The sequence below is a fragment of the Temnothorax curvispinosus genome, unplaced genomic scaffold, assembly GCF_003070985.1.
Source record: "Temnothorax curvispinosus isolate PA1 unplaced genomic scaffold, ASM307098v1 QBEX01006326.1, whole genome shotgun sequence".
In the NCBI taxonomy this organism is placed as follows: Eukaryota; Metazoa; Arthropoda; class Insecta; order Hymenoptera; family Formicidae; genus Temnothorax; species Temnothorax curvispinosus.
This window is the reverse complement of record NW_020216106.1, coordinates 219,515-241,594: the sequence shown is the minus strand read 5'-3', so window position 1 is coordinate 241,594 and position 22,080 is coordinate 219,515. Positions and strand designations below refer to the sequence as shown.

At 36.1% G+C, this 22,080-nt stretch overlaps 5 protein-coding genes across 11 annotated transcripts in view; 3 read left to right on the top strand and 2 right to left on the bottom strand.

The window, feature by feature from the left end:
- The first annotated feature begins 1,333 nt into the window (after positions 1–1,333).
- Positions 1,334–5,014, top strand: LOC112455728 (protein disulfide-isomerase A6 homolog). The gene is made up of 6 exons (XM_025017856.1): positions 1,334–1,516; positions 1,805–1,998; positions 2,094–2,318; positions 2,463–2,669; positions 2,749–3,074; positions 3,427–5,014. The coding sequence occupies exons 1-6, from the start codon at positions 1,468–1,470 to the stop codon at positions 3,743–3,745; spliced, it is 1,320 nt and encodes a 439-aa protein (XP_024873624.1). The 5' UTR covers positions 1,334–1,467; the 3' UTR covers positions 3,746–5,014.
- LOC112455729 lies at positions 5,013–6,084 on the bottom strand. Its single transcript, XM_025017857.1, has 2 exons — positions 5,753–6,084; positions 5,013–5,404 (listed from the first exon to the last, which is right to left on the bottom strand). The coding sequence occupies exons 1-2, from the start codon at positions 5,790–5,792 to the stop codon at positions 5,034–5,036; spliced, it is 411 nt and encodes a 136-aa protein (XP_024873625.1). The 5' UTR covers positions 5,793–6,084; the 3' UTR covers positions 5,013–5,033.
- A 357-nt stretch (positions 6,085–6,441) lies between these two features.
- LOC112455733 (28S ribosomal protein S14, mitochondrial) lies at positions 6,442–7,477 on the top strand. The gene is made up of 3 exons (XM_025017867.1): positions 6,442–6,550; positions 6,730–6,867; positions 7,095–7,477. The coding sequence occupies exons 1-3, from the start codon at positions 6,476–6,478 to the stop codon at positions 7,278–7,280; spliced, it is 399 nt and encodes a 132-aa protein (XP_024873635.1). The 5' UTR covers positions 6,442–6,475; the 3' UTR covers positions 7,281–7,477.
- Positions 7,478–9,088: 1,611 nt separating this feature from the next.
- LOC112455745 (gustatory receptor for sugar taste 64a-like) lies at positions 9,089–15,618 on the top strand. Its single transcript, XM_025017881.1, has 10 exons — positions 9,089–9,213; positions 11,548–11,808; positions 12,075–12,306; positions 12,685–12,820; positions 13,354–13,556; positions 13,921–14,012; positions 14,121–14,338; positions 14,665–14,833; positions 15,008–15,097; positions 15,359–15,618. The coding sequence occupies exons 2-10, from the start codon at positions 11,563–11,565 to the stop codon at positions 15,422–15,424; spliced, it is 1,452 nt and encodes a 483-aa protein (XP_024873649.1). The 5' UTR covers positions 9,089–9,213; positions 11,548–11,562; the 3' UTR covers positions 15,425–15,618.
- Positions 15,619–15,798: 180 nt separating this feature from the next.
- The window catches only part of LOC112455720 (gustatory receptor for sugar taste 64f-like), a 68,721-nt gene continuing 62,439 nt past the window's right edge, over positions 15,799–22,080 (bottom strand). For 4 of the 7 annotated variants that reach the window (XM_025017839.1, XM_025017834.1, XM_025017840.1 and 1 more), the window contains 11 exons: positions 20,190–20,257; positions 19,963–20,110; positions 19,724–19,842; positions 19,441–19,635; positions 19,047–19,156; positions 18,694–18,864; positions 18,335–18,489; positions 17,891–18,053; positions 17,477–17,566; positions 17,038–17,130; positions 15,799–16,197 (listed from right to left, as the gene is read on the bottom strand). In XM_025017839.1, coding sequence (XP_024873607.1) covers positions 16,180–16,197; positions 17,038–17,130; positions 17,477–17,566; positions 17,891–18,053; positions 18,335–18,489; positions 18,694–18,864; positions 19,047–19,156; positions 19,441–19,635; positions 19,724–19,842; positions 19,963–20,110; positions 20,190–20,257 — 1,330 coding nt within the window. In that variant the 3' untranslated portion in view covers positions 15,799–16,179. Of the gene's footprint in view, positions 16,198–16,331; positions 16,457–17,037; positions 17,131–17,476; positions 17,567–17,890; positions 18,054–18,334; positions 18,490–18,693; positions 18,865–19,046; positions 19,157–19,440; positions 19,636–19,723; positions 19,843–19,962; positions 20,111–20,189; positions 20,258–20,705; positions 21,264–22,080 lie in introns of those variants that run through there. The other 3 variants (XM_025017838.1, XM_025017833.1, XM_025017836.1) reach the window with 3 other exon arrangements.

Genomic DNA, 22,080 nt, shown 5'->3' with positions numbered 1-22,080 from the left:
TATTATTTAACAAATAGGATAATATTCGGATTATTACTTTTCCTTACGACTCGTATACTGTATTATATATTGCAGCTATTATACATATGTAATGTCGCAATGTCTTTCCTTTAATCAAATTTAAATCAGGTATTTTTCAAATTTTCTTATTTGCTATATCAATTTAGGCAGCAAAACAGCCTGAATATATTATACTCTTTAATATACCTTTCAAGACGTGTAATATTTTTTAAAATTATATTTCCATCGGTTTTCTCAGGCAGAGCGGCCTGAATCTCTAATTTAACTTTAAAAATTCGTAACAATTTTTTTGAATTATGCCATTATCAATTTTCCCAGGCAGTGGCCTGAATTATTTCTTTTGTTATTCAAACGTTACAAAAAATGCAATAAATAATTACAAACGATAAGACGAGGACGTACCTGTACGCTGATAACCGTCTCGCATCCAGTCTCCGTCTCCATCCATCCTCTCAGATGCGCCTCAGAAGGAAGTCATTTTCTCAGCTAGTGACCTGAATTAATTCTTTCGTTATTCAAACGTTACGAAAAATATAATCAGTAATTACAAACGATGAGACGAGGACGTACTTGTATGCTGATAACACAACCGTCTCGCATCCAGTCTCCATCCATCCTCTCAGACGCACTTCGGGACTCTCGGAACTCGGATGGAAGTAATGGCGGACGAAAAGGACTTCAATCAGTTCAATCAAGGGCGCGCAAAAATGGCGACGCAACGCAACGCCGAAGCGTCGTGATATTCGTACGCCGGCAGCGCGCCTAATATGTCGCGTCACGCGCGAGCGCTCGGCGAGACGCTTTCACGGCCGAAATTCCGCTCCTCGACAATTATACGAGAAGTAGTAACAATCGCGAGCGAGGAAAATAAGAACACGGAGAGATTCGTACTACCGCCTACCGTCGGCGCCGGCGCCGATCCGTCCTACGTCTACCGTCTCGGTCGCAAATCGGTTCAATTCGAGATTTTCACGCGTAACGACGGCACGTACCTGACTATTCGCGTCGCGAACGAGAGACGAGCGAGCGATCTTTCGGTAGGCACTCTCGCGATGAGAATTTCCCGTCGTCGGACCGAAAAGAGGAAAATGCAGAACAATTTGAGCCCGCGAGATCCGAGCGCGTCCGCGTCCCTTCCACCGCCGTCCCCGAATACGAATGACGAAATACGAATAGTCGCGAACACTCGCGAGTCGCGAGTCGCCAACGGTCGCGCGATACATCGCGATACATCGAGGGCTCGCGAGCGCGGCGGCGAGCCAATCGGAACGCTCCACGATAAAAGTCGCCCGTCGGCACTCGGCGGCCGGGTTGCCGCTGGTTGCCGCCAGCGCAGCGCATCCGGGCAAACGTCAGAAGAGTCAGAACGGTCGGGGCTTTGTGCGGAGGCGGTGTGCTGTGTGCGGTCGTCGCTGTGCTTTCGGCGGATGTGAATGACTGCTCGTGATGTCGCGTGTCGCCCGTACGATCCACGGAAAGATGTCGAGGCTCCTAGGTGAGTCGCGCGCGGCGAATCGCCGAGTCGCCGGCGCCGAACTCCGATTATCGTCGACGCCGATGGCTTCTGACGTTGACACTACTCCGGCGTTATCGCCGGAGTTCTGTGTGAACGACACCGCAACAAGTGTCCCCTCGGATCCCGTTCTCGCGAGAAAGAACGTCGTCGTTCTCCTCCGCTCCCTCGCAGCCTCCCGCGCGGCTTAATCGCGTAAATTTAGACACTCGCGCGTCCATCCGACGTACATATCTTGTCGCATACTCTCATGTGCTCTTTTCGTTACAGGTGTCCTTCTGCTAATCGCTGGAGCGAACTCCATGTACGCCCCTAATTCAGCCGTCATTGATCTTGATCCAAATAGTTTTGATAAATTAGTGTTAAATAGCGATCACATCTGGGTGGTGGAATTCTACGCGCCGTGGTGCGGACACTGTAAACAGTTGTTGCCGGAATATGACAAAGCGGCTACTGCATTAAAGGTGACTCGTCATGTTCAATTTTTTTGTTTTTCTACTTGTATATACACACATAGGAACATATATATGTATGTATGTATGGTTATGTGTCCTAACAGGGAGTTGTAAAAGTTGGCGCGGTAAATGCAGACGAGCACAAGTCTCTGGGAGGCAAGTACGGGGTTCGTGGTTTCCCAACAATTAAGATATTTGGGCTTGACAAAAAACCAGAAGACTATAATGGCCCGAGAAGCGCAGCTGGCATTGTCGACGCTGCGTTAAACGCCGCCAGTCAAAAGGTTCGAAGAACGCTAAGTGGCAAAACTTCAGGAGGTGAATCTAAGGTAAGCTACAGTTCGAATAGGACTAGCTTGGGATTTATTTACGAAGAATATTTAAATAGAGAGCGTGATATTTGTACAAAAGTAGAAAAGATAGTTTACTGATGTGCGAATTGCTAAATAATATTTATGTAACTTCATTTGCAGAGCAAAGATCCTAAAGATGTAATAGAACTGACGGACGAAAACTTTGACAAGACTGTTTTAAATTCTGAGGATATGTGGCTAGTTGAATTCTACGCTCCTTGGTGCGGTCACTGCAAAAACCTAGCGCCTGAGTGGGCAGCAGCGGCTACCGAACTGAAGGGCAAAGTCAAACTGGGAGCTTTGGACGCCACTGTGAACACGTTGAAAGTGAGATACATGCTTTCTTAATATTTCCTTGCAACACGGTCTATATGGCAAACTTGTTTTAACGCACATGATGTTACAGGCAAGTAAATACGAGATCAAAGGCTATCCCACTATCAAATTCTTCGCACCGGGCAAGAAGGACGCTGACTCGATGCAAGACTACGACGGCGGTCGCACGAGCGGTGACATTGTCAACTGGGCGCTCGAGAAACTAGCCGAAAATATCCCAGCGCCGGAAGTGGTGCAAATAACGTCTGAGCAAAAACTGAGAGCCGCGTGCGAAGACAAGCCGATCTGCGTAGTTTCCGTTCTGCCACATATCCTGGACTGTCAGTCCGATTGTAGGAATGGATATTTAAAAACTCTAACTAGCCTTGGCGAAAAATATAAGAAGAAGATGTGGGGGTACGTATTATAAACTGATGTATATGTAATTTAATAATATCCATAACTGTTTCTTCTTTCATAATTTGATTATTTATGAAACTAATTAGTATTTTTTTATATTTTAATTCTTATTACAAAATTTATTTCACAATAAGTCATGAAGAAAGTAGGATAGATTAAGCAACACACAGATAGGATATTAATATAAAAATTTTATAGAATTAATACAATTACTTTTAATATAATTCAAGAGTAGAAAAAAATCTTTTCATAATGTGATTTTTTTAAAGAGGCTATAAGTTTGTTTTATATCGCATAAACCATGTTCGGTTGTTAATAATTCTCACGAAATATTCTATTTTTCATGTAGATGGGTTTGGGCTGAAGCTAATGCTCAACCGAACATCGAGGATGCATTAGAGATCGGAGGTTTTGGCTATCCCGCGTTAGCGGCCGTCAATATCAAGAAGATGAAATACTCTTTGTTAAAAGGTAGTTTTTCATACGACGGAATAAACGAATTCCTACGAGATTTGAGTTATGGCAGAGGTGGCACCGCGCCCTTGAAGGGTGCTCAATTGCCTGTCATCATCGAAACAACCCCTTGGGACGGCAAGGACGCCGAACCTCCGCAGGAAGAGGATATCGATCTTAGTGATGTTAACCTAGACGAGAAAGACGAACTATAACTTACTGAAAGCCAACGACTGAATTCTTCTTAAAAGAATTCATCGCACACAACGTATATCGGTTCTGATAAAAACTGATTAAGGGCGTAATCGCGAATCGGTATACGAGTCATATTCGCCCGGAAATTTATTTTGTATCATCAGACTTAATATCCATATATACTTAAGAGCCTACATCGATTAATTTCATAACGAAATTAATGGTAAGGAATATAATTCCATTCAATGATTTTTGTATGAAAACCTAATATCGATACATACATATATATATCGATATAATCATTTGTCGCTCTGTGTATCCTAAGGAAGACCAGTTCTCAGGTGCAATTGTCTAGTTTTACAAAACACACGTTTAAGTAACTCTTCCATCCGAAAAGCCAATTTTCTACATTTTTTTTTGCGTTGCTTTAGGAGAAATGAACTAGTTTAGACTCCCGTCATAAACGTACGTATGTAACTCCTATGTTGTTTGCATCGTTCTCCATGTGTCTGGATAGGAAAAAGGTAGAGCAGTTTGAAGTACGCGCTCCGTGTGTCATTATGCATTTATTAGCCTGATGATTATTTTTTAAAAGTAGGTTGTTTAAGATACACATAGTTTATGTAAAAAAATCCTATTTGTAATAAATATACATCATACTATTTCTACAGAAGTCATTTTTATGAATATGAGCTTTTTACATATTGGTAGCGCAAGAAAAAACTCGGCAAGGCTATTAATTGCTTTTTCCCTATAACGGGACCAAATTTGGGGATTATAAAAATCAGTTTGTTATTGTGACGTGTTTTAGTATAAAGTATAACATTAATATCCTCAGCTAATTAAAACGAGTATACTTTTTTGCAGTCTTTTAGAGTCTTCCATCACAAGCAAAATTGCTGTATGTTATACGCTATTTGTACAAACTAACGATTATGTAACATTTCTCATTTAAAATTTTTTTAGACATTTAATATTTTTTCGTTTCCAACACGTGTCTAAGATAATCTTTAGTTTGTATAGGTCAGTCTTCTCTTACAACGGTATATATAAATGCAATAAAAATGAAATTATTTCCATCGATCGCTGTAAATACTTATAAAAATTCAGCCTATTGCGTATATAAGGGAATACGAAAACGCGATCTCAATCTTAATATTTTTCTACTCTAAAAATCTAATGGAAGTGTTAAGTTGGTATAAAACTTAATTGCTATTAAACTCGTACAAAAATACTGTTACTCTAAGTGAATGTATCTATGCTTATAAAATAAATGTCTGAGTTACGTTTATCATTTTAGGCTTACTCTCATTGATTCAACGATGCGTCATTTGATACGTTGTTTGAGTCGTTCGAGTCGCAATATACTCTCATGTGCGGCACGTTGTTAACATTATCGCTAACAGTGCACACAGAATTAACTTCCGTTAACTCTATGATGTCGTAGGCCGCCTCTTTCTTGCATAAATATGGGTACAGTAGGAAAGCGTAGTAAGTGATCGTACTGAGTACGATGATGCCTATGATTAGCGCGATGATCCCCCAGGCTGAAATCCATTTCCGACTTGGAAGTGGATGCGACTCGTTTATGGATGACGCCGCTTTCTCACTTTTGACATTCTGATCATCCGTCTGCCTGGAGGGCTTGCGTGCATATACTCCGCTCTCAGGGAGTATCGCTGTAAACATTTCCACCGTTATGGCCATGGCTCGTCTACAATAGCCGCAACAATATGCAGTAAGACGTAAGGAGTAAGCTGTTGACTAATGGGATTTTTACAATTCAAGAATAATCGACTGTGGTTGGTCAATAGCTTACTACTCACGTTTTACTGCATACTTTTACGGCTATTGTAGACGAGCCATTTTTTAAATATCGAATATGCGATAATGCGGCAAAGGTATAAGGCAGCATCTAGTAAAATACCAAGATAACAAGTACTAATAACGCAGTCACGATAAAAAGTGGAGCAAGCTTGAGATTCTCAAGAAATGTATCTAGAACCGAACTCAGCATCAGCACTTACCAATGACGGCGATAAGGGCTAAAAGATATATTGCCCTCATAATGTCCGGATCTTATCGGTCTTAGCTGGTGTGAGAGATGCAGAAAAAAACGTTATCCGTCACCTTCCTTTCGTATCACCCTGGTGATACGAAAAGAAACAACCATTCACAACTATCGTTAGTGTCTAAAGGCCTTCTTCTTTGATTTGATGACAATGATGACGCAAGTGTCCAAAGGGCACCGAAAGGGTCCCCCGCGTCCCGCGACTCCCGGGTGTTCCATGAAAAACAACGAAAAAGAGAGACATTCCTTGATTATGTGCACCTAAGGAGAGAGAAATCTCCCTGCTGTAATATATAGGGAAATTTACGTAGGGAATTAGGGATGCTGTAAACGAATGTTACGTGGAGCTCGCAGACGTTGTCTCCAATTTCCAAATATAACAATTAAAATAACTAATTTTAAAATTTATTATAATTTTATTATAATCAAATTTATTATATTTATTGTATTTATTATTTTAAAATTTTATTTACTATATTATTATATTTATTTAGATAAATTATATTATCAATATTTATTATAATTTCATCAATTATTATTTAATTATTAACATTATTATTTCAAGCTTGACAGCGGACGAATTCAACAATAACTTCGTTGACCAATGAAGTTATCAAGCGGACGGGGCTCGAGTCTCGACGCTTGACACGTGCGGTAGACAAACAGCTGATCGGTAAACATGGCGGCGTTGAGAGGTTGCATCTCGGCTGCCTGCAACATTTTGCCGAACAATATAAATTTACTGGGACACGGCGTAAGTGACTACCTGAGCGATAGACTTTTTATAATCCATGTTTTTACATCAATATAAACTTATCGAGATATAAGTGGATGTTCGAGAGTCGTAGACTGTTACATCTTACGTCAGTGTTGCTGCACTGACATAAACCGTGTGTTCTTTTCGTCTAATTACATCGTGCTTTCTCTGTACAGCTGCAACAGATACGGAACTACGTCGGCTGCAGGGTGGTGCGCGATCAGAAGCGTAGGCGATGGGCGAAGCAGTACGCCGAGGAACGATTGCGGCTGGTTGCCTTGAAACGCAACGATATTTTGCCAATCGAGATAAGAGTAAGTCCCACCTGCAAAAATAACCGATCTTTCTTTAATCGGAGAACATAAAATTGACGAAAACGCAGAATTTTCCTTGCATCATGTCGCTTTTCATCGATGCATTTTTATGTACAGCGCACTTATATGTATAATTCTCTATTTGAAACAGCGCTGTACATATTATCTAATGTAGTATAATAATATTCTGGAGTAATTGAAACCACATATAAATGATTCTCTTTCAGGAGCTCGCTGGCAAGCAACTAGATGAAACAATTCCCAGACAGACCGCGTTGAGACAATTAACAACGAGATGCGTTGTGACGTCTCGAGGCCGAGGTACGATGGTTCGATGGAGGGTATCACGATTCATCTTTCGCCACCTAGTTGATTATAATAAAATGGCTGGAGTGCAACGTGCCATTTGGTAGAACGATATGCACCTTAGACTGTATATTACTTGCATATTGTGCTATAAGTGAATACTAATGAAGCGTAAATGATACACGAGAGGATATGAATAGAATAAATCACCATTATGTTTCCCTACGTACGTTTTATCGTTCTCCTACTTCTACATTATTATATTGTGACGTCAGAAACGAGAAATCATGAACTTTTTTCCCATTGTATGCCGAAACAAATTAATTTTTTTCCCACACCGTATCTTGCACATTTGTACAGATTAGTAAGATATATCAAGAACTTTTTTTAGCTTGATGGATTGCTAAATAGACCCGTAAATCTTGACCATTTATTACTTTACACTGAAAATGTAAAACGGAATAAATTATGCATTTACTGCATAACGTGCATGACATTTATATGAAATTAATTTATGTATACTGCACGAAGAAAAGAAAGATTTATGCAATATACGTAAGTGATTTCTGTTATCGTAATTTAATATGGCTGGAGAAAGAATATCGATGTATCTCAAAGAATAATAATTGAAGAAATTTCGTACAATTATAAATTGCTAGATATGCTTATATTGGATCACGTAAAAAGTTAATTATTAACTGTCGATCGCAGCTTACATGAAAATCGAGATTTGTACGAATCGAGAATATTATAAACTTGTGCTTTTCTATTCAGAGAATGATGCGTATGTTAGTTTCAATTATTCGGCTTTACATCGGGCATACGTATGTTTTTTTGTGAAGAAATCGATTCGGTGACGTACATGCTATGTGTAAACAGTTCTCGCTGTTTTCCTTCGTTACTCATATCTCATTTATTAGTGTATTCCTCATAACTGTTTGCGGGAACAAACCGCATCCTTGAATATTTTATTAATTCTAACGCGTCTAACTCGCTTTGACACGACTGCTTATCTCGTCTCATCGCAAAGCGTAAATATGTACTGATCAAACGATTGTAAACTATTATTTAGGTAAATTTAAAAAAGCCATCGTAACGCAAAAATTCAGGTCTTAAATTATGAAGCCATTAATTAATTGAAATTCATAAATAAATTTACTTTTTTTTTACACGAATGTTCTAATTGTAATAATAAATGCGTTGCGATCATCAAACTTCTCTGATAGAGAACGTAAAATATTTTATTTTGTTCGATTATTAATTAGAGTAATAAATATAATAAATAAATTTATTGATTCTTATATAATTCTTCTTCTCTCATTCGGCTTCACCTTGAATTGTTTAAAAGAATTTAAGATTTTCTAGAACAGAGAAGAGATCGAAAGACAGTAAAGTACAAATAATTTAGGGCCGCGCGGTTGTTCCAACCTGTTGGTAAACTAACTAATAGTTAAATCATATATGTGTCTTTTATTTTTCCTTCAAATTAAACAAAGATAGACATATGATTTAACTATTAGTTTACCAATAGCTTGGAACAACTGGCCCTTAAAAGTTCAATTAAACACTCGAAAAATTTTAACGCTCTGATTTGAATATCCCAATTTTAGAATAACAAAACCACATATTTATAATTCGTTAATTAATTCCGAAACTGCTGTAGTGGGTGTTGATCAAGCTGGAACATTTGATCCCGCAACATTCGAAGGAGTCTAAGACAAATAGGTGGTCATAATTTACGCAAAAAAATAGAAAAGCAAACAATGCAATCAATACGATCAGTGTCGTACACGTGGATTTTATTCTCAGCAAAGCTCCGCGTAAGTGGTATAGCCGACTATCTGATCGGACATGCGTCGCGCAGCTCCGCATATAATCTTCAAGCCGGTCTTTGTTCGCTAGTGCACGTTAGAGACACTCGAGTGGCGGTTAGACGCGACTGTCGCTGAAACTCACCTGTTTCTAGTTTCTTACCCACCGTCTGCATCTTTCCTCAGATGACATTCATGGTAACGAGAATCACGGAGAGCAAGATTTCATGTAGGTACTTACATTACGATTCCTAATTCCCGACACAGTATCGTTTCCACGAAGAGCCTCGAACAATTAAAAAATAATTAAAAATTAAAGAGATCCTTATCAGAAGTGTCATTTCTTCTTGTTTTCGGTTATATGTCCCATGATATTTTAACAACAATCTAAAATATAACTGAATAATTGTCAAGTGTTCTATTAGTATTGCAGAATTAAAGAACTGAAGTATTTATTTGAAATAATTTAAAACAGTGAAGTATATGTATATTTTACATATATTATTTTTTTATTATATTAGTAACACTTTCGCGCGCGCGCGCGCGTTTCGACATTTCTATATAATACATAAACTTTAGGTAATATCAAATTTAATCAATATTTTTTTAACGTTATCTTTTTCTTGATCTTAAGTATTTATATTTGTATTATAATTTTAAATACAAATGATTATAAATTTGTTTTTTTTTTCTTGAAGTAAACAAATGTTGATAAGAAATCAGAAATTTTGCTTTTTGATGAGCACGAATGACATCAGTTTGGGAAATACAGTAGTCATATGTTTATCCGGATATCTGTTTCATGACAAACAGATAAATAATTTCGAATGTCAAATTATTGATTATAATTGCAAATACGATTAAAATACCTTAATATTTCAATGTGTGCACATTAGATCTGTAGCTACAAAATACACAACATCAACAGCTCGATATACAGCTGCGCTGAAAATGATGATTTATATTTACGATTTTGAACCAAGATTAATGAGAAATTAATAAACGGTTGATAAGAATCGATTTAACTTGATGTATAGTTTCAATAAGAAAAATATGTAATATGTGAGTTTGTATAATACTATATTTGAACGACATCCAACATTCATGAGTTTATGACACAAAACAACAAATGTATAGATCTCTATATGTATATATCATATATAGTTAACATAAACACAAAGATAAAATTGTAAAATATTAATATTACGTGTTTTTATATCATATTAATATATTTGTAATATTTTTACATTACATATCTCTTATCGATTTTTTTAAGAAAAAGAGAAACGGAAGAGCTATACTGTTGCAGTGTCGTGTCAAATTTGTTGAACATCCCTTAAATAAGCATTTCTTGAAAAAATAATAATCCTTATTTATAAATATGTATCTAATTATCAATAAATAATAAAAGCTGGTATATAAATAATAAATAGAAAAATATAAATTTTCTAATAGACATTAATTGTATCTCTCTTTGCAGATGTTTTACATAATTTTTTTTATTTGTATACACTTTCGATTTTTTATTTTTACATTTTAATATTCTTATAAAACTCTGTAGAACTGCTGTAACCACACACATATATTCATGAATTACCATCACTTTCTTCCCGTCAGTTTGCATAAAGACGCGCGCATATGCTATTGCTATTTTATGATTTCACGCGTGAGTCTAATAGCGGAAATTTATGGACGACCTATTCCTCGGAAATTGCTCGCGATAGCCACTTAATAACGCTTGACAAGAGTTATTCTTCAAGAATAAACAAACGTGAAATGACGTTGCACTTGACGCGCGAATCGGTTGTCTGCGTCAACATATCGGGTTTTTTACCCACGCTGGACAAACGACCAACCCTTTTACATGACAGAATGCGATGGCTCATTCGTATTCGATGATATAACACGACGATAATTAATTGTTCGAGCTATCACGTTCACTTTAAACGAACACCATCAATCCATTTTTTTAACGCGTATGTAAAAATGTTTATATTGATGATTAACGTCAGAATGCAAAAAAATTTGACGTGCTAGGTTCTATTAGATCTTTAAAACTATTTACGGCAACTCGCATTTCCCTCGTTAGGATTTTCTAAGATATACGTGCACAAATTTTACATTACTTAATGCGCGATTCGCACGTATCGCTCTTAATTACGCGTCGCATAACATCCCATCAATTTCCGTTTCGTATTTGAAAAATATTATAAAAGGGTACAAAGCTATAGCGAGACACAACAAGTAATTAAATTATGTATAATACATTAAACTAATGCATTTCAATGCGCGTACAGGGAATTAACGCAATTATTATATCTTTCACTCACTCTTGTTTAAATTTCTATAATGCGACTTGTGCGTGTATGAGGAAAACCCTCCAGGCGCTCCCAGTTTAATCAATCGCGATGTTGCGAATTAACATTTAACAGTCGCTAATGGGCTCACGCACAATAAACTGGACAATAAATTTATGTCTCTTTCGAGACACGCAGGTGTCGGGGAATTTTAACTTTACGTTTTCTTTTTTATTATTACGAAATAATCAATTTAATTATATCAGGATTTCTGCGATGAAATGGGCGGTTCACTAAACGTCAACTACAGCATGATGTTGAAGACGAAGCGGATACTTACTGCGAGTTCTAAGAAAAACGTGACTCGTAAAAAGATCCTGCCATTGCTCCTGATGCGTCAGAGGAAGGACAAGGTGAACGGGATAGAAACTCAATTTTCGGACTCTCATCCTCCGACTCCGCCGAGGCCACGACCGTTCCTTCACAGTGGTTTCCCGAGTGAACAAACTCTGTCCGCGAACAACAATGTAAGTATCGTAAAAAGACTCGACTGCTTGTTTCATATATCGCAGAAGTTTTATTCCTCGAAGCTTCGAAAAAAAAAAGAAAATTATCGAAAATATAAAAGAAAGTGAGGAAAGTGGATATAATTAAAATCTATAGTTAAGTATAAAATTAAATAAACCTTTTTCTTTTTAAAGAAAACTTTTTACGTTGATCGATATATTTGAGATTCATATTACACGCGATAAAAGTAAAGTATTGTAATATCGAATGAAAAATTCTCTTGTAGGATCCAGAGAGCTTCCACTGTGCGATAGGGCCGGTTTTAGCGATGGCTCAATTGTTTGGAGTTCTACCGGTTTCAGGAGTATGCAGATCGAACCCGTCGCAGTTAAAGTTTGCGAAATTTTCGTTTCGTACCGCCTACGCCGTTTTCATAAACGCGATGGTGTTAGTTGTGGCGGTATTGGCGGTTATTCACATGATAAGAACGCTGAACTCCACCACTTTTGAAGTGAAAGGTAAACAAATAAGTATTTTACGCTTTATATAGCACTATGCCGCATCTATATAGAGACTGATATACATAGCTTTATTTCATAGTGAAGGATAACGATACGCAAAAGGATTAACTCGTAAAGTTAATCGAAATTCTCAGCAGATTCTCTTTCCAGAAATAAAATGAAAACAAGAGAAAATAAAAAAAATTGCAAAATTATTTTTCGCTTTTGTACTTTATCTCAAATAGTATTTATACTTTAAAACTGAATAAGATTTATGTGAAAATAAATGCAAATGGAAGATTGCTTATTTTCATCGACATATCAGCCGCATCACATTATTTCCACATTTTTTCTTCCAAAACGTACTGTCAATACTTAAATGCGATTGGATTTTAGGAGGAATAGCGTCTGCTACGGCAGGCGCGATATTTTATGGGAACAGCGTGATAGGCCTGATAATATTTTTCTGGCTGTCGCCACATTGGATAACTCTTCAACGCAATTGGAGGTCTATGGAGCAATTCATAGACAGGTAGATAATAGATATCAGTGTGTTGTTTGAAAGGCTGTGGAAGATCGTCACTAACTGATCGATGATCGCGCTCGCACACTTCAGAATTGCATGTGCAGCTGCATATACTCGCATGCGGATCGGAAATAATTACGATATTATTATAATTATTATGCGCTCTCTCCCTCTCTCTTTTTGATGATAAATATGCGTAATATGTTAAATATATATTACGTATATTTATATTATACCGCGCGTGTCTACATAGTTTGGTGTAATATAGATGAATCTAACTTTCTCACATACTAGATACGCATATACGGCACGGTGATCGCGTGTCTGTAGCATCCATCATCAAAAGATATCGTCGCTTGTAATCTGCCTCGAGCGGCGTAAATGTTTAAAGACACCACGTTGAAGCCATATTGTCTTTTAGAATCGATTGTTTCTTCTTGGAAATTCCACTGAGCAATGTTTCTCTTCAAAGTTAATTAATTTTGCACCACCTTACAAGTCTGTCGATGTAAATTTACCAGAATCTTTCGGTTTTGCAGTAATAAGGTGGAACGACCGAAGCTCCGTTGGAAATTCTACGCGATAACCGCTTCTATTCTGCTCATGGCCCTTGTCGAACATATATTGAGTATCGTGGTGAACACCACAAAGTACGACTGGAGCGGCAGTTCGGAGAATTCGACATTTCAAAATTTTCTACAAATATATTGCACGTCTTCTCACGCCTTTATCTTGGAGACATGTAAGCAGCGATCTCTTAGATTTAGATGCTGATCTAAAAGCATCGTTCGCAAACAAATTAAATAATGTTTGAATAAAATGTCTCAGTAATCTAATTAAATTAATTAATCAATCTTTGCGTAAAAAAATATCAAAATGTTTTAATGACATTCAATAATTATATTGTTTTAAAATTTGCAATTTTCTAATTTCTTCAATTGTAATTGCTTTCTTTTAATAGCAGTTCAATTTGACTATCCCTGTAAAGTAATTAAACTTACACCCATTTCTCCAAAGACTTTTTTTTAAACGCATGTTTCTCTTTTTCTAAATTTTTTTAAAAAACCTTGATTACTTTAGCAAACTTAAAACTTTTTTATTTTCAGTGACGTATAACTTTGAACTCGGTATTTTCATTTTTATCGCCAGCAAACTTGCGACTTTCACGTGGAATTTCACTGACGTTTTCATCATGCTGGTAATAAAACTTTGCAAGTGATTGAACATATTTCTCTACTCAGAACTGCTCAGAACTAAATGTTTTCAATCTAATTAACTAACTCGATCTTCTGGTCTGAGTGTCCAGGTAGCTACCGGCTTGGCCGAAAGATACAAAACGTTGAACAAGGAAGTGATAAGGTCAACATCGAAACATCGGACAATAGACTGGTGTGGATTGCGTGAAGATTACGCTGCTCTTAGTTGCATGGTGAAGAAAGCTGACAAGAATATCGCACCCATAATTCTCCTGTCGTTTGGAAACAATCTTTATTTCATCTGTTTACAGCTACTCAATGGATTGTCGTAAGTGCTTCACATGACGAAAAAGAAAAGACAACAAAATCAATTATTGTTATTATTAATTAACCATTAATTAGAAAAATTATAGTTGTCGACGCTTCCAATAAACGCATTTTTATATAATTATACTTGCTCTTTCGCGTGACTCGGATGGAAGAAAAGTTTACAACGGCGAAAAACATCTTTCGTCGATTTTCTATTGGTTTAGCAAATGTAACTGCATGCAACATAATGCAATAATAATACGTCTTCTTTAATAATTTCAAACGTGATGCAAATGTTGAATTTTAATTTCGCGCGATTCTCATTTTATTCTATCTTCCTTACAGAAAACCGGAAAATGCCAACATACTTAGTGATATATACTTCTTCGGATCTTTTATGTTCCTGATCGGCAGAACGGTGGTCGTCACCCTGCTCGCTGCCAGGATCTATGATCAAAGTAAAGTGATATTGCCGCTGTTGTATACTTGTTCAGCATCCACCTACAATGTAGAGGTAAACCATTCGAATTTCATCAACGTAAAAAAAGCAGTAAATACCATAATCCCTTGAAATTCATATTCATCAATTCACGAATACCATAATCCCTCAACGCGTTGTATAAATTATTTAGTTAATTCGCTTAATTTCTTATATGTACATATGATAATCCATACGATTGTTTTACAGACAGAAAGGCTGATATATCTACTCACCACTGATGACATCATGCTTACGGGAATGCGTTTCTTTTCTATTACGCGGAACTTTATGTTGGCGGTAAGAACAAATCTCAAAATTCAATAAAAAGAGTAATTTTGCGGTATATAATGCATTTATATAACGCATATAAAATAAGATAAAAATACAGATACTAAGGATATACATAAAGTAAAGTGTATTTTATGTATTACTTGATTTATCCGTATGTATTAATGGCATTGGAAGCGAAAAAGATTTAATTAATATTTGTTTATATCATTGTTTTCATGATTTTCGATATCTTTACATGATGATAATCTTTTTCAAATTCATGTACAGGTGGCTGGTGCAATTGTAACGTACGAAGTTGTGTTGCTACAATTTAACGTCTCAATGAACAATTAAATATATGTAACAATGTATATGTAACAATGTAACGTCGCCGATAGGCAAACTGTCACAAACTAGATTATATAAGGTAATATAAGTATTTGTATTCATTGAAATTAAAAAATCATCCTAAACATTATCATCTCCTCGCAATTTGTGCTAAATGTTGCTATTTCTGCAATTATATACTATTTAAAAAAAATGTATTTTGCAAGGACAATAATGCAAGGAATATTTATTGTAACAAGAACATGGTTATTTTATCGCAAAAAATGTAGCTTTAATTATTCAATATATTTTCCAATACATATTTACAATATGATGCCGAGCTATTTTCAATAATTTAAGTAAATTTTCATAATTATATAAATGTATTGTTCATCTTATCTTACATTTGCATTCAGGTATTAAAGATTCAATGTGCTTTAAGTTTTAATAATATCTTTCAATCTCTGATACTATTTCTACGTAAATATATATCTTTAAAAAATAATATATATTCTGTACAAGATTCTTAACCATTATATTTAAATATTTTTAGTTTATCGTTCACAGAATCACAGATAACGTTTATACAAAATTATTGCAATATAGATCATAAACAGATAAAAATATTTGTATGTGCCTTTGATCAATTCCTGTAGATGACGATGTGTTCTCCGCATCTAATGTAGAAGTGCGGTATATATATTGTCTTATAAAACAATAATATTAAATTTAACGCTGGTGAAACATCCTTTTTCCAGAGCTTTCCTCCAGAGTATATCGGATTAATACATCTGGAAAGACTAAAACAAAAAATAAATCAAAAAATAAAATCATGCAAAAATAATAAGTAAGAAATATATTGCGAAAGAAAGAGATAGAAAGAGAGAGAAAGAAATATATTATGGAGAAAGTAAAAATAATATATTGCATTTAAAAAAAAAACCTTATTTGTGTCACAGCATAATTCGCATGCATACTTATCTTACATAAAACTGCAGAAAAATTACCACAAGCAATGTGAAAATAGATGACTGGAATCCAGCGAAAATTTCATGGTACCTATATAAAATATTACAAAATATAAGATAAAAAGCAAGTTTGAGGAAATTGGTTACAAAAGAGGGGAACAATCAGAAAGTTTCCATAATAAAATGCAACGATGTAATGCAGTTTAAAATTTATTTAATGATAGCATTTATTATAATAGAATTGTGCGATTTGTGTAGTCAATACAGTGATATAGACATAGATGATATAGCGATAGATATAGATATGTAAATGAAACAGATCGGTAAATTTCAATTAAATAGTCTGAAGTTATGTCGCAGCAGCTTCCAAACGATAGAAAGTTTCTATGTACGAAACATAAAAGATTTAGCAAAAGTCAAATCCAATTGTTCATGAAACAAACAAACTGCGAAACGGTGAATTAATCTCGTTGAATTAGCTGTTAAAAATGTAAGAGTGCTAGAATAGATAAGTAAAGAAGTTTGTGAAGTGTAAGAGCGCGGTACAAAGTTGTATTTACACGATAAAATATTCTATTGCACATTTTTCAAAACTCGTGTGATTTGCAGATGCAGAAGCAGATATAAGTGATCGAAATCCTTAAAAATCTTTTCGAAAACTCTCTACTTCACCTCGCAAACGTTCGTTATATTCGACTGGTCGACTTGCTGGACGGAGTTGAATTGTACCAGAACCAGTTCATAAGTCACGATGGTTCCAGCAACCTAAACCGTCATTCATAGTCGGAATGACGAATTAAACATATTTCATAATTATTATTTAAAATTAATTTAAATCTCGTTTTAATAACGATATTTCAACAATATTCAGCTTTCATTATTCAGTTAAATTGTGTATACAATTTTTATAGCAAATAAATATATTTTCAAAATTTCTTTTTAAAGATAAACGTTTAATAGATCGAAGTAATACATCGAATGAGTGGTACGCAAAAATGATTGAGAAAATACGAATAATTAACAATACTTCGCAGCGCAATAAGTTTGATTTTAGTCAAATAAAATTAAGCATAAATAAGTTACACTTAGCGTATCTAATTATCGTACTTACGGTTAACACAAGGCCTCTCGTCACGGAGAAAAATTTCATTCCTGTCAAACTGATATTATCCGTCGTTACTTGCGTCAAGAATCTTGAGACCTGCGCAAATTTACGTGCTAACTTATGTGTAAGTAGAAGAGCGATCGAGAAAATTAACTCTTACATAAATAGCATTCGTTATTTTCTTCACGTAACCGACATCATATAATCTTTCAAACCCCCGTAAGTTTCTTGATCATAAAAGAGGAAACTTTTCTTTAATAAAAAAAATTTTTAATTTATTAATAATGTACCAAGAAAATACACGTTGAAAGATATTAGATTTTTACTTATTGTTAGAGCTCTCTCTCGGATTATCGCGCGTCAGTTTATACAGAGATTAATCGATCTAGACTATATAATAATATTTCTCTCGAGACGAACCTCGTTGCTGTAACTAGAACCAGAGACGCTGTACAAAATCGGTGCCGGCAGACGGGACTCGTCATGAACGGAAGCTGCGTACAGGGATACCGCTGTTGTCCTCGCCAACAGAAAGCCGAAGGAAAAGCAAAAGTAGATCTTCCGCACGATACCGCGTATTGGGCTGTTTGAAAAATACGTGCAAAACTTAATGCGATCTACTTCACCTAGAAACTCTCATAACGTAAAGTTCTGATATAAAACTTTATAAAACCTTCTTGCGAACAAAACTAATATTGGCACAAAATTGATAACATCGTGAATATTAATTTAAATATAAGTCTAAATATTATGTTACATTTATAAGCATAAATAAAAATTTTAGTAGTTTCTGAAAAATTCGATGTAGGTTATATTTAAAGAAAAACTGTTACGTAATATTAAAGTGTTAGATGGAAAATATACTTGAAGGAAAACAGCAATTGGATACAGATGAAGTACAAATCTGTAGCAAAGGACAGAAGCACGATGCTCGAGATGTGACAGTCCACTCTGCGCGTAAGAGTCGCCAAGTGATTATAGTCACTCCTGGCTTCGGCCCACCACCATTCTGGCATCGCCTTAATGACAAGATAACAGCGACGAGTTGTTAATAGAAGCACAAATTTTTCCATCGTAATCAACGATTTTTTTTCTTGTATTAATATATCACATTGGATTGACAATTAAAATGCGACAACTTAAATAAGGGATATTGATACGTGCATGGATCATTGATGTTTTCACAGGAAAAGGTAAATGTCTTATAATAATTTGCACTATACCTTTCCCCGTATCGAATAGAGGCGACTGTTTAGTTGCCTGAACTGGTCCGCCAAAGCTATGCTGATAAGAATAAGAAACAGATCGACGAAGTTCCACGAGAATGTGCTGAGGATATTTATAGATTCAACCATGATCCCCTTCCAAAGACTGTAGGATATTATTGTGAAGATCTGTATAAAGTTGATCAATCAACGATATTACATGCTGAGCACATGAATCTACATTTTTTCATCTTGCTTTGAAGAATTTCTTACAGAGAAAAAGAGAAGCAAAACGCGTTTTTTAACGTTTGAAAATGAATCTGACTCGAAAGTGCGGTAAAATTACGAATTAAGTGTATCCAGTATATTACCTGAGGGAATTGCGATTGAAAATAAGTACCGACAACGTCCGTTTCACCGCGATACGCTGCGCATTCGATTGCACTGATGTACGCAGAAAGCACAGCGGCACTGTGTTCCACTACATGAAAATATTTAAAATAAATTCACATTCGTTACGCGAAATTTCAATATATATTTTTATTTAACTGACATGTAACTTTGACGTTCGAAATAGCAAGAGTACTAGATAAAAATGAACGTGTAACTTATCAACGAGAGAAATTAGGTCACGTTAATGTAATTTTATTTCTAAAGTAAATGTATTTTAATTCTAAATTTTATTTCTTCTTTTACAAAAAGTCAATTTAATTTAGAATCCTTATTTTAGTAATCTTCATCTTGTTTATTATGATTAGCACTCACCTAACGCGAGTAACATGACAACGGCGGTTACGATTTTGAAACGAATTGCGAGAGTGGTCTTCGAAATCCGCCGATGTCTCGAAGTGAATTCGCGTTCCAGTTTTTCCCAAGTTAACGCTAGACAAGGCCACTGCATCGCCAGCCGTACGAACATGATGGTGGTCACCATGGCCGTGACGTAGAAAACGAAAGTCGCTGATGGTATTTAAGATAAGTATCGCTTATAGAAACAACAAACTATAACTGCCTAAATCCAACGTTGCTTATAACGAGGCTGACTTACTCATTTTTGTAGAATTTAACCCCGATAAAAACAAACGCAGGATGTTGCCAATCGACACGAGCGACACCCCCAGAAAACTGATTAGCGTGTACAAGATTTTCGGATTGCGCCATGTAAATCTGCAGGACATTCATAAGGCTCGTGAGAGCTCCGATCGGGATAATTAAAAAATCATAAAAAAAATTGAACGAGCAAATTAAACTCGATTAGACAATCGCAAACTGTTCGTTTTCGCCTACCGAAGGTACGAGGCGTCCGGCTTATTGACACCGCACACCGGAAACATGGAGAAGCATTGGGCCAGCATAATAATTGGTCTCATGGCCGCGTGCAGACTATCGGTGGAAGGATTGAAGGTATCTGACGGGGGCACGACGGGTGCCAGCACTAAAAATCGTCACAGCGACATAGTAAATTAATTCGCAGGTATCAGGAAATTGCGTAATCGGATCAAGGCCGAACTTACTTTCGGGCATCACTATGTCGGTCTTCATAGGATCGAACCTGCTGTTGCGCAGGCTGCTCTTGGGCGATCTGAAAAGAATTGCTCTTACTCCGTGGGTATATCCATCGCGATATTCCATTGTGCTGCTTGCAGAATCGTCTAATCGAATAATTCGTATTTTTTAAAAAACGAGGCGAGTTTAATGAATAAAAATACGCATTTTTTTTTAGTCAAGAGTGCCTCATCGATCACACTTTCAACGTGTACCAAATAACGTTTAAGATTTATTATTTTTTGAACCAAAGAAAGCGGGACGATTTGATATTTTTTTTCAATATTAAGATATTCCTCGGCAAGTAAAGAATATGAGCCCATTATTATTCAATTAATTAATTTCATCCATTTACAAAAGATATATGAGTTTTGCTTCCTCTCCCTCGCGGTTTTCTAACTTCGCTTAATACCCATTTGCACCAGATTAATCGAGCACGATTTTTCTTTCCTCGACGCAGGAGATTTTATCACTCGGAAACGCACCTTGCACGGGGCACGCCACGGGTTACGGTGTGCACAGAACACGATCGCATGACGGACAGAAGATAGAACTCGTTATTTCTGAACTTTATCATACGGCGAGGTGGCAGGACGGAGGGAGCTTTATAAACATCGCAGGTTCAATAAATGTCCACTTCGGACAGCCAGTGGAAACTCGGGGCTGCTGAGGCCTCGTCCTCGACAACGAGGCGCGAGGAACTCGCGCCCGTGCACGGAGAGGGAGAAACACGCGCTTCGGAGAAGCAAACTCTGACGTCATCGTCACGACATTGGAAAGTAATTAAATTTATAATTCGTCGCGCGTCTAATTCTCAAGAATTGTGGAGATTCGACCTACCTCCAAATTATTATCATCCTCGATTTATCGATCGCGAAAAGATACGATTCTTACTCACTTTTCTCTTTGACAGTGTCGAAGATAGTGAAGAGGATTCGTATAATCGTTATATTTTTTATTGCTGCTTTATTTTCTAGCTGTTTTTAAGTGCGAGGAAAGGTAGTTAAAAATTTAAATTGCTTTACTTATTTATTAGTTTCTAACTTTTAGGTATAGATTACAGAACTTCTTCAGAATCTTTCACTCTTAAATATTATAAAATATTTTATTTACGTAACAAACAAAATCTACCTTCAAAAAATACTTTATTATTAAATAGTAATTATTAAATAGAAAAACATTTAATTATATAATTATGTTATCTTGCGTGCTACGTAAAATAAAGTAGGTATGTTCCGCATAAACTTTCATATATTTTTCATATGAAAATCTTTCTATAGAATAATGGCGCGGTGAAAGCGTGCTCGTATAGTCGTGATATGATCGTTTAAATAATTAGCCTGACGTCATACTCAACGATCGATCATCTCAGGCTTTGGAATAAAAGATCAACTAATCGACAAATCAAAGTGAGGAAACCTCGGCACGCAAAACTTGTGTAAAAACAACTCGGAACAACTTGTATCGCGTGGCTTTTGTTTTTAATACGCGATTAAAAATAGATTAGAATAGAATAACATAATAATATATCTGATAAAATCTCAGTATTATAATAATATAATAAAGACATCTTCACACATAACTGACATAACGATGTGTTAAAATTAAAAAATGGCCTACATCGACGAAAGTAATCATGTAATGTCCATATCACATAACAAGAACAAAGATCAGTAGTAGTCACGATTAATTTCAACATGGGTTTCGTGAATTGCGCGACCATTAGCCGAGAATGCTCGGATCATTAAATTGAAATGTTTGCGCACAGTCGTCTTTGTTGAAGAAAGGGCGTTTATTTGCGAATCATAATTGATAAATCGATTTTTATTATGCAGAGTGCTCGTTAGCCAGGTTCGCTCG

Bases quoted from the DNA above. Each gene is read 5' to 3' on its own strand.
- LOC112455745 (XM_025017881.1), top strand. From the start codon at position 11,563: ATGGGCGGTTCACTAAACGTCAACTACAGCATGATGTTGAAGACGAAG. The intron at 12,821-13,353 runs GTAGATAATAGA...TCGGTTTTGCAG, and splicing joins ATGGAGCAATTCATAGACAG to TAATAAGGTGGAACGACCGA. The intron at 14,834-15,007 runs GTAAACCATTCG...ATTGTTTTACAG, and splicing joins CATCCACCTACAATGTAGAG to ACAGAAAGGCTGATATATCT.
- LOC112455729 (XM_025017857.1), bottom strand. From the start codon at position 5,792: ATGAGGGCAATATATCTTTTAGCCCTTATCGCCGTCATTG. The intron at 5,405-5,752 runs GTAAGTGCTGAT...AAATGTTTACAG, and splicing joins AGCCCTTATCGCCGTCATTG to CGATACTCCCTGAGAGCGGA.
- LOC112455728 (XM_025017856.1), top strand. From the start codon at position 1,468: ATGTCGCGTGTCGCCCGTACGATCCACGGAAAGATGTCGAGGCTCCTA. The intron at 2,670-2,748 runs GTGAGATACATG...ATGATGTTACAG, and splicing joins CCACTGTGAACACGTTGAAA to GCAAGTAAATACGAGATCAA. The intron at 3,075-3,426 runs GTACGTATTATA...TTTTTCATGTAG, and splicing joins TATAAGAAGAAGATGTGGGG to ATGGGTTTGGGCTGAAGCTA.
- LOC112455733 (XM_025017867.1), top strand. From the start codon at position 6,476: ATGGCGGCGTTGAGAGGTTGCATCTCGGCTGCCTGCAACATTTTGCCG. The intron at 6,551-6,729 runs GTAAGTGACTAC...TTCTCTGTACAG, and splicing joins TAAATTTACTGGGACACGGC to CTGCAACAGATACGGAACTA. The intron at 6,868-7,094 runs GTAAGTCCCACC...ATTCTCTTTCAG, and splicing joins TTTTGCCAATCGAGATAAGA to GAGCTCGCTGGCAAGCAACT.